This window comes from Nelumbo lutea, chromosome 1 (genome assembly GCF_056320005.1).
Source record: "Nelumbo lutea isolate HS-2025 chromosome 1, American lotus-T2T, whole genome shotgun sequence".
Classification (NCBI taxonomy): domain Eukaryota; kingdom Viridiplantae; phylum Streptophyta; class Magnoliopsida; order Proteales; family Nelumbonaceae; genus Nelumbo; species Nelumbo lutea.
Window position 1 is genome coordinate 18608581 of NC_142684.1, and position 10617 is coordinate 18619197.

Consider the following 10617-nt stretch of genomic DNA (forward strand, 5'->3'; position numbering starts at 1 on the left):
CAGAAATCTTTGAACCCAGTGGACCACCACCATGTAGATGTAATGGTCAATTGGGTATATAAACGGGAGGAGCCCAGCTGTGCCTATGCAAAGCTACAAACCCAACATGGCTACCTTCTAGACTCAATCAGACTTACCTAACCGAGTCACCCTCACTGACCCATCATGAGAGAGAGAGATCACATCCACAGACCACACTACCACAGTCGGTATAAAAGTATAAACGTATAGTAACAAACAGAGATCGGTATCAATCAGTACAGGATCCGTTCGAACAGCCTTGCATTGGGATTTGGGAACATTTCCGTGTTTTATTTCACATGGGAGATATTCTCAATGCAAGGCTATAAAGGATGTTGGAACGCGCCTTGCAGTCTCGGCACTGACTGTATCCGGATCCAAACAAACTTCTCATTGCTTTCTTTCCCTCTTACTCCAACACGACACGCGACCTTACACGTGTGACTTGCTGCCAAATAGCCACAGCCCACAAGCACCTCGAGACCATGTCGCTCGCTGGCCAGTGGCTGCTGCTTCCAATGAAGCAGCGCTCCATCAGTCTTTCTCGCCCATCAGTCCGTCACCTCCATTTAAGGTTCTTTTGCGTCCAATACTAAATAATAATGATAGAGCATTTAATACTCGAGCGTGGCCTCATTTAAACCCCCTACCGACCCACCAATGGCTTATCAGGCTCTGCTCTCACTTAAGCCATCCTCTTAAAAGACGGAAATGCCCTTGTGATTTCGCTTTGACCGGATTGCCCCCCGAGTGCATTTACGAACTGATGAAAACAGCTGCTGTGTGAAACTGAGGATTCAGAGCACAATCATAACGACGGTTCATGGATTGTGGGCTAGAAATTAGATCTCCTCTCCCATGTGTATTTAAGGAGGACCCAAATCCAAGAAGGGCGGCGGCTCGATTCGCCGGCCCAGATTGATTAATGGGAGAATCCACGGAAGACAGTTAACTAACATTGCATGTAGCCACCATGTGGGGACTGGGGCGCAATAAGACAGATTACTGTCTCTCTCTGGTTAAAGTCCGGATCAGAACGAATTCCAGATTCGGGTTTTCTTGACCCATTTGAATGTTCGGGTCGAGAAGTCCAGCCCATAACAACTGCTGGACCTGAATTCCTTATCCAACGGTTCCATGATTGTATCAGAAATCAGAAGATTTGCATCACTTCATGTATCCCCCCGGCCCGTTCTTTGGGTGACATAAACACATAAACTGGACTCATTTAATATTCGGGTAGTGGCAGTGGCACCTCCGTAATTGCGGTGCACACCAAGGGATTGTCTGGAGTTTTAGCCCACCGAGGAGCTATGCCCAGTGTTGGAACAACCTTCATACATACGTTGGCGAAATGAGGCAACCGAAATAGGAAATATCATTCCACTTTCAAGAGTGAAATCTGGAGAGAGAGAGAGAGAGAGAGGTGTTGGAGAGTCGGAGACATTAAAGTTGTAAAAACCCAGTAAGTAAGTAACACAACTTCCCCTTCTATCTGCAATAAAATCTCGACTTTAATTACCAGCTTTTTATGCAATTATTAGGGTAGGCATTTATGGTGGAGCAGCTTTAGTGAGAGAGAGAGGAAGAGAGAGAGGAGAGCATTGGAGTTCTATATTTACAGAGTGGAGGTCTGGTTGCAGGTTTCAGAGCAGCAAGCCATGTGAAAGAATCAGTGCAGGAGAGAAGAGAATTGAAGAAAGTTAGGATAATATAAGCAGGGCCTGCTTCAAGTTTGAGGAAGAAGAACAAGGATTTCATATCAGTCGTTGAAAGATTCCTGAAAGATGAGACCGAAGATCGTTCTCTTTGGAGACTCCATCACTGAAGAATCCTTCGGTGATGGAGGTTGGGGAGCTTCTCTTGCCCACCATTTTGCTCGCACGGTAATCTTCTTAAGACCGAATACAGGTGTTATCAGTTATCATTTTGTTTTGCTTGTTTCTCAACGAATCAATCGATCATATAGATGCGTTTCGACTTTCGAGATTTATTACACTTGGGTAAATTTTATTTTTCTTCTGTGGGTCGATCAGGTTGACGTTGTGCTGCGAGGATACAGTGGGTACAACACCCGATGGGCTCTCCACGTTGCGGAGAGGGTGTTCCCGGCGGCGACGGAGGCGGAAGGTGGCGGAGGTAGAGAAGCACCGTTAGCGGTGGCCGTGTTCTTCGGTGCTAACGACGCTTCTCTTTCAGATAGAAGCAGTGCTTTCCAACACGTGCCACTCGAAGAATACAAGCAGAATCTCCATTCCATCGTCTCCTTTATCAAGGTCTTCTCTCTCTCTTTGTCTCTCTTTGTCTCATTCACATGTTATGTCTGTAGTTGTCTCTAGTGCTCGTCTCTCTACTCTATTCGTCTCTGTTCTCTATTATCCATACGTCTCTGATTTCATTTCTGAATTTCTGATTAATCTCTCTCTTGGAGCCAGCTTTTCTTCTGTTTGGCTGGCTACAAGAAAGAAAGCTGAAGATAGAAAAATTAGAGAAGAAATGTGTCAGCGCCAGCTCCATCCCACCTTTCTTCTTTTCCTTTTATTTCTCTCACGTAGAAAGAAATACTATTACTGGTAAGCTAGGAGGAGGAGGCTAACGATAAAAATGGAGACTGAGAATCAGAGACTGTAAATGGGAAGTTCCAGCCTAACGTAACGGTCCCATTATTTCATGTGAGGTCTAGTTGGCCGTATGAGGGACGCTATGGAGATGTGAGGCAATGGGGGGGAGTGCTGTTGGTACGGATCGAGAAGGAATACAAAAGCCAGGCAGCTCAATCAATTAAGAGGAAGAGAAGAGGGGGTGTCAACCAAAGTGTGTACGTTTGAGGCCCCAGTTGTCTGTTTGATGGTGCACACACCCTTTATTTTATAATGTATCTTGACCATGAGCCATTAGATGGGGGACCCTTCCCCTTCTCACCCTTTTATAAAATTCATGCTGATGTGCTCAGTATTGCCTGTCCAATTATGTGAGAGTTCAATTCAGATCCTTTTTTCTAGAGAGAAATCCCACTACTTGTGCCTGTAACAAAAGAAAATCCCACTAGCTGGTTATCATCAGTTTTATTTATGGCCTATTCTGACAGGTCTGTTTGCAAGGGTATTTTGGGTAATGCCTTTACACAAGTGGGGTAGGAGGTAGGTCTTTTAGTAATTTTGTTTATCTTTTTTTTTTTTTTTGAGTCATTTGGCTTGATCAGTACTTTGTGGGGTTTAGGGAGAAGAATCAAGAAACTAGAAAGAAAGAAAAAAAAATGCCAAAATTATGGAGTCATACAAAGTTGATAACAAACTAAAATTTCAACCAAATAGGCCTCTAGCTAGGTTATGGCAAAGAAAAACCTTACTGGTTTTAGAATTCTATCCTATAATAGCATGATGAATATTATATTATTAAATAAAAGGAAAAAAAATGGCTAGTTGAGTTGAGTTGGGGTTAGATAGATATATAATATATAGCTACGTTTACCAGAAGGAAAGAGAAAAGAGAGTGATCAGAGGGGAGTTCCATGTGAAGAGCTGACATTATCAACTCACATTGTCAATGATGTAGTGACCCCTCTCCATTGGCTATTTGGCTTAGCCATGCTTTCAATCTTGATTGGCTTTGGTGGCTTGGGGGAGAGGAGTCCAGTCCATTTTTCGGCCTTTTATCACACCAAAGGTGAAAGGCCAGGCCCCCCTCCCGTCTCTAAGCTCTAAGGCTCAAAGCCTTAAAAGCCTCAAAAGCCTCAGACACATAGAGATGGAACTGCTTTGGACCCCCATCACACATCAGTAACAAGCCCACTAAAAGGAGAGGTCTGGTCTTCTGGATATCATATAATCCAGGCGTGGCCCGAGAGGCCAAGCCTATATGGAGGTACATGTTCTATGATTCTGATTTCTGAAGTCTATGTCAGCTCCAGAGAGAGAGAGAGCTGACCCCTCTCCATGTGGCTAAAACAGATGCCATTTAATGAAGGGATTCAATTCGTACAAAGGCCCATTTCTGCCACACTTTTTTACCCTCCATGTGGCTCCCATTGCATTCTCTCCTCCATCTTTGATTGAGTGGACTGTAATACCAAATAGAATTACTCGAGTCATGTTTCACCCTTTCTATTTACATATATTATAATAATATAACTTAAAAACATCATGGGTCGTTTCGGGCCGTGGACTGGACCTCTTGTTGGAACTGATAACCAGATCCATACCTGTATTAAATAAGTACAATCACTCATGTTCATAGTGCTTTGTTCTTGTCTTTTATCCTTTCAGGGCTATATAACTAAGGTGCTTCCTTGATCATGTTAATAAAATCGGACCCGGATGGAATTAGAAACTGAAGGATGTTGGTTTCGAATTTTAATGGCCAATCATGGAACCCAGGAAAACCATTTGATCTTGGCTGGTAGTGAGTTTAATAAGTTCAAGTTATGTTAGGTGGGATGCATGGGATCACGCTACAGGAAAGGGTCGGTGGGAATTAATCCAGGTGAAGACTACTCAAGAGTCAAGACGACAACGATTACGGCAGGGCCCGGCCCATCCAGGCCCGGCCGATGGCACCAATTGCTAAGGATGGATGTCACTTGTCGGCTAACAAATTGAGGGCTGAGGCCCACTTTTATTGGCCCAACAGCCAACAGAGAGGGCCCCGGTGTCCCACCATCGTATATTTTCGTCCCTGCAAAATCTTCGTCGTTCCTATTATCAGGTATCAATATGATGTGTAATTATGTAGTCGTGATTGCGTCTCTGATTTGTTTGCTTTGTTTGTCTTGGTACAGAAGCGATGGCCTACCACTTTCGTACTCCTCATCACTCCTCCTCCCATCGATGAAGACGGACGCCTCAAGTATGAAGTACCCTTTTCTACTATTAATGCCTTGCTTTTAACAATTTCCTCCATTTACTACAACTCTCCTCTTTCCAAACTGAGCCTTATGGTTACCTGCTCCGGCCCTGAAGGTCCCTTTAATCCTTTTCTGATTAAACTTTGTGTCTAATAAACACAGGCATCCTTATGGCGACAACCCCTCTGGTCTGCCGGAAAGGACCAATGAGGCTGCCGGCGCTTACGCGAAGGCCTGCGTTGAGGTTGCTGGTGAATGTGGGCTACCCGTTATTGATCTTTGGTCCAGGATGCAGCAGCTCCCTGGCTGGGAGAAAGCTTGCCTCAGGTAATCTACTCTTTCCCTTTTCATTCATCCTTTGTAGGAGTAGCACATGTAGTTGCATTCTTTGATTCATGTTTTCCTACATAAATTTGATTTGAATGACCCCCCACCATCCACCAACAATGGGGCCCCAAATCCTGATCTTTAATGGGCAGAATCAGTAGCTGGTAACTCAGGCATTATGTCATGGCCCAAGTCCAGACTCCAGAATTGGCTAATCCAAATCGCTCAATTTAGAGCGGACCTATTTAACATTTACGTTCCCGAGGCTTACCCCAAAAGTTGTATTGAGTATTGACCATGGTCCATGGCAGACCCAGTGAGGCCCATGAGTGAAGTTTATTGTACTTGGAAATGAAACCTAATCAACACTTCGCTTAGACCATTTTCATTAATCGAACCTAACTGAATTCAAATAGGTTTGATTGGATTTTAAATTGATCAATTGGGTTAATTAAAATAGGGATTCATCCAATCCAATCCTAGTGATCCAAATAGGGATCCAATCAATTTATTAATGTATATGCTTCTGTATTCGAGTATTAACAAATTAAATATGGAGGGAGGTATATCCAATTGGATGGGTTTGCAGCTCTGAATACATGAGTGGCTTGTATTATCTAATATTTAGTGGTTCCTAGTGATTAATAAAGGATTGGAGGTTTGGAGCTATTCTCACCAACTAGTCTCTGCGCATGAGAGGACAAAATTCAGTATGTGAGCTGACTCCATAACTTGCGGGTTGGCCTACTGGTCTCTTTGTCCATGTACTTGGCTGGGTGTCCAAATGCAGTGTACTGGTTTCTGGTTAAATGGCTATTCCAGCTAGAAAAAAATGTGACTGGTTTTTCCACCTAACCAGATTCCACTAGTCAGTCTTGGCTGGATGCTGCTGCTGAAGGGTGTAGGGACAATTATCAGAAGCACCATTTTGATTGTTTCTTTGTTTTTTTTTTTTGTTTTTTTTTGTTTTTTTAATGGGGAGGCTTGCTGCAATGCCTCTTAAAATATAGGAGTGCAAATGAGTTGAGTTCAAATTTTGGTTTAATTTTGTTATGGGTTTTACTTCATTTTGTTCGTTTGCAGTGTAAAGGAGGTAAAATAGAACCTGCAGCAAAATAAAGGAAAGCTCAAAGCAAAAATGAACCAAAATTTGCATTTGTACTAGTTCAAATGAAATTACTTTACAAACAAACTGAGCATAGGGCATCTTACCAAATGAAATTGCATTAGTCTAAGTCCAGCATCAGAATTAGCTCCATATAATATGGTTACAATTTATGTATTAAGCATATATAATGGAGATGGTTTATTATGTCACTTGTGACTGAAATGGCAGAGATGGATTGCACCTGACTCCAGTTGGGAACAAAATTGTGTTTGAGGAAGTTGTGGAAAGTCTTAGACAGGGTGGCTTGAATCTTGAATCCCTGCCGGTTGATCTCCCACTCTTGGTAGATATTGATCCTCATGATCCACTCAAATCCTTCCAGCATTGATGATCAAATTATGGTACCAAAGCGTGGTGCTGGTCTTATTTTTTGTGCTTTTAAAGTTATTCTAGAAACAATATGTCAGTAGGTGTAAAGTGCTTTTAGTGTAAGGCCTCTTGTGCGTTAGCTTTCTGTTCCATGGAGAGGCTTATGGTTAGGTCATTCTCTCTTATGCAGATCACTGTCTTTATTAACTTTTGCTGCTGTTTTGTGTAATTTTTTCCTTTGTTCAATGCTGATATATTATATACCTTATTAGAATTTATCTTTTAGAATTTAGGGTCCCTCTGGTTCATGGTTTGAGTCGGAATTAAAATCCTTTGGAATTGGAATCAGAAGGGAATTTCATAAGCTATGCCCGATTGCAATGAGAATTGGCATCAGGCAAAAACAAATAGGGTTTTGAGGGAGGGGGGGGGGACTGGAATGGCTATTACCTCGAATGGGGGAATGCCATTCTGCAATATCAAAATGGGCCATTCCGATTTGAATACAAGACCCTTGTTCCCACAAGCCAAATAGACCCTTGGAGAATTAGTTGGTAGATAACAGAGTAACTTCTCAAGGGCTTGCTACATGGGAGTTCAAATGATTTGTGTGCAAATAGCGATTTATTTTTGTTTCAGTTTTTGCCCTATTTTGCTTGTTTACACTGCAAAAGGAGTGAAATAAAACCCAAAATAAAAATGGACAAGAATTTGCATTTTCATGCATTTGTATTAATGTAAATGGAATTGCACTTCAAACAAAGTTATCGATTATGGTAAAACAACATCAAAGGCTATTGGTGATTATCTCCACGTAGTTTTTTGTTAAATTTTGCTTGTGTCTATGGTTGTAATTGGATTTTTGATCCTGGTGCTTTTGTTTTCCAATGAATTCATTTTTTCCAAAAGAAAAAAATGGCAGCCATGCCAAACACCCTCTTACTGATCAGTGATCAGATCCAAATGACACATCAAAAAGAGCTTTCACTATAAATTTGCTCTCTGTGTCATGTAACAAGGTTCCAAGTGATCCAAGAATCTTTCATGTGGCAGCTTTGGCAGCAGTCCAAAAGAGCCTCAAATGCTCACCAAAAGCCCTCTGTTAAAAGTACAAACCAAATAGCTCCACTATTGGCCAAAGAGAGCCCTTTTTTTTTCTCTCTAAATACCATACACAATGGTTTGTCTTGCTCCAGAAAAGTACAACATTAGAATTTACTTCTTGCAGATTTTAATATGATACGAATTAATAGGTTTAGGCAGGATTTGAGGGAGAAGGTGTTAGATCCAATACTTAAAAATTAAAAAGCCTAGGTGGGATTAAAAGCTGTTTAAAATTTAAATAGGAATTAATAAAGAAACTAATAAAGAAGTTAGTAGGTATAGGCAGGATTCGAGGGTGTTATAGCATTTAAATTTGAATTTATAGATACTTTATTCTTAATACTGGTTGAACTACAAATTAACAGGGAGAGGAAAAATTGCTTAAACTTACCAAATGCTTTTTGAAATGGGTAGGAACCTCCCCTTCTTTTCAAAAGTAGGCTTAGACATCCATTGCCACATGTTTGTTAAGTACAAGCTTCCTAGTTCCTTCCATTACATTTATCCTTTACATGGAAGTGATAAGCAGAACTTAAATTTGCTAACTTCTGCCCCATTTGGATAACATTTTGCTTTTGACATTTGAGTTGTAGGAAACAAAAACAGCCCACAAAGTGTATTGAGCATTTGGTAACATATGCTTTTAGAAACCTAAAAAACTGAAGCAAAACGTAAGGACATTGAACCTTTTTGTTTTGGGATTTAAAGCACAAACCTTGAAGATTACCCAAACGCAACATTAAATATTACCTTGGCCTTGGGGTCTAATTTTAGAAAGGAGATGGTAGATCTAGAAAGGGTATATATGTATCCCTAAGTGGAATATTTCACTATGTCCTTACATTTTATAAATCTTTTGGATTTTTTGAACCCTAAAACTTTACTCCAAACTTTACTCCAGGTGGAGGGGTGAGTACCTTAAATTTCATTAACCATTTTTTGTAATAACAGGGTTGGGCTTAGCCCACCTTGCCGCATAACCCAAGCATACATAGCTCTCCCTTACCATCACAACCCACCCATAAAAAGGAAATACAAAGTAAAAAAGCCTAACAAAGCCTAATTAATTATAAGGATAGGCAAACCCAAATTATCTTCAAGAATAAGTCGAGCCAAATCTCTAGGAATTTGGGAATTACCATTGATCACCTTAAGCGTGCATTTTTCATCAATTCTTTTGTTAGTTAGGAGATCAGTACAACGATTTCCCTCTCGTAAGATATGAGTCCACCTAATATTCATTCTCTGCACTAAGTTCTTAATTTTGTGCAAGATGTAAACAAAATTCTAAGGATAATTCAATTTGCCCATTAAAATGTCAATAAAAATTAATAATTTTTTTATGAACTTCAAAATACATTGTCATTGCTAATTTAGATGATATTGAGAGCCAATGCCAAAATGCCCTTACATTTTCATTTGATATCTATGTTTTAAAAATCGACCTGGAGGCCAAACCATTTTTTGCCTCCGAGTCGTGGGTCACCGGTTTGACCGCTCAGGTTGAACAGGTTAGACTGTGCCACATCAGTAATATGTAAGTTCATACATATATATGTATATATGCATATACATGTATATATGTATGTGTATAGGTATGTATAAACATGTATTTTATCGACAAACAATGCATAATTATGTTTTACATGTAATATATGCATTATTTTATATTTAGTATATATATTTTTAATTTATTTTTATTTTTTATTTATAAAAATATTAAAAATTGTGATTTGAGGCCAATTTTTTTTTTTGAAAATAGTAGGGCATATGAACCTTGGGATGCATAGATCTTGAAAAATTACCCAAAATAAAAAAAAAGATCATCTAAGTTGGACATTGGAATGCAAAATTATGACCTCTTGAAGTTTGCATACACATTTAATGTACAACCTGTGACCCGATCACTAGTTGAATGAATCAATGATCCAACTATCCAGATTGGACGGCGTTAGACCAAATCAACATTTTTTGACTATTCTCTAGATTTTACTAAAACGGCCTTTTGATATCATATGCAATTCATTACAAGAGACTCAGTTAGGGACAGAGCAAGGAACATGCGTGGCCCAATAGCCAAGCCACGGAGAACCATCAGTTCTCTGGGATTGATCCCATGCCTGAATTTTTAAAAATGATGCTAAGCGACCATCTCAACTAGGGCTATTAATGGGTCAAGTCTAACCGATAGTGTCGAATTGATCAAGCCAATTATGTTGGTTCTGATTCTATGGTTTTATCCTGATTAATAATTGGATTGTGACCAGTTACTGCTGTTTCAAATTCATTTACATCCGAACCAGTAATATAGACAATAATATCTAGAGCCTAGAGGCCTGTCATTTTTATTAAGGTTGTATTATCAAAAACAAAGTTTTAAATTTTATTATAGATATCTCAAGCATAATTGGGCCGGACCCGATTGTCCCGATGGGACAGTTCTGGATTTACCATATTGAACTTATTAATAATTGGTTCAGAGTTGTTACATTTTATCCCGAACCAGACCGGACCCATTGACAGCACCAACCTCAATTGTTAGGTCATCGGCTTATGCTTTTACGTTTAGATTCTTTCTTGGTCATGTTGGTGATTGGTGAATATGGTTTCTCTTGATGAATTGGCTATAATATAGCAAGGTGTATTGAAATTTGGTAGAAAAGGGTATTTTTATTAGTTGGAGAGGTGTTTTCTTGTCATCACAAAATATTTTTCGTGTTTTAATCGAGATTCTTTGATGGAGATATTTAGACTCAGTTTGGAAGGGGTATGAATACAAATATAAACAGTACAAATACATACCAAATGCAAGGTTTTGCACTTTATATATTTGTACTCTTTCCAA

General features: G+C 39.9%; 1 protein-coding gene across 4 annotated transcripts; it reads left to right on the forward strand.

The window, feature by feature from the left end:
• The first annotated feature begins 1367 nt into the window (after positions 1-1367).
• LOC148873813 (GDSL esterase/lipase At5g45920-like) lies at positions 1368-6942 on the forward strand. 4 transcript variants are annotated; one of them, XM_088965226.1, is made up of 6 exons: positions 1368-1490; positions 1665-1907; positions 2058-2297; positions 4799-4866; positions 5027-5191; positions 6528-6942. In XM_088965226.1, the coding sequence occupies exons 2-6, from the start codon at positions 1809-1811 to the stop codon at positions 6685-6687; spliced, it is 732 nt and encodes a 243-aa protein (XP_088821352.1). In that variant the 5' UTR covers positions 1368-1490; positions 1665-1808; the 3' UTR covers positions 6688-6942. The 4 variants fall into 4 exon arrangements, with proteins under 4 accessions (XP_088821352.1, XP_088821354.1, XP_088821355.1 ...); XM_088965228.1 differs by having other exon boundaries at positions 1387-1486; positions 1566-1907; XM_088965229.1 differs by having other exon boundaries at positions 1387-1486.
• The last annotated feature ends 3675 nt before the right edge of the window (positions 6943-10617 follow it).

What these genes read in the sequence shown, in the direction of transcription:
- LOC148873813 (XM_088965226.1), top strand. Translation starts at nt 1,809, where the DNA reads ATGAGACCGAAGATCGTTCTCTTTGGAGACTCCATCACTGAAGAATCC. An exon ending in CCATCGTCTCCTTTATCAAG is followed by an intron (nt 2,298 to 4,798) that starts GTCTTCTCTCTC and finishes GTCTTGGTACAG; the next exon opens with AAGCGATGGCCTACCACTTT. An exon ending in TGGGAGAAAGCTTGCCTCAG is followed by an intron (nt 5,192 to 6,527) that starts GTAATCTACTCT and finishes CTGAAATGGCAG; the next exon opens with AGATGGATTGCACCTGACTC.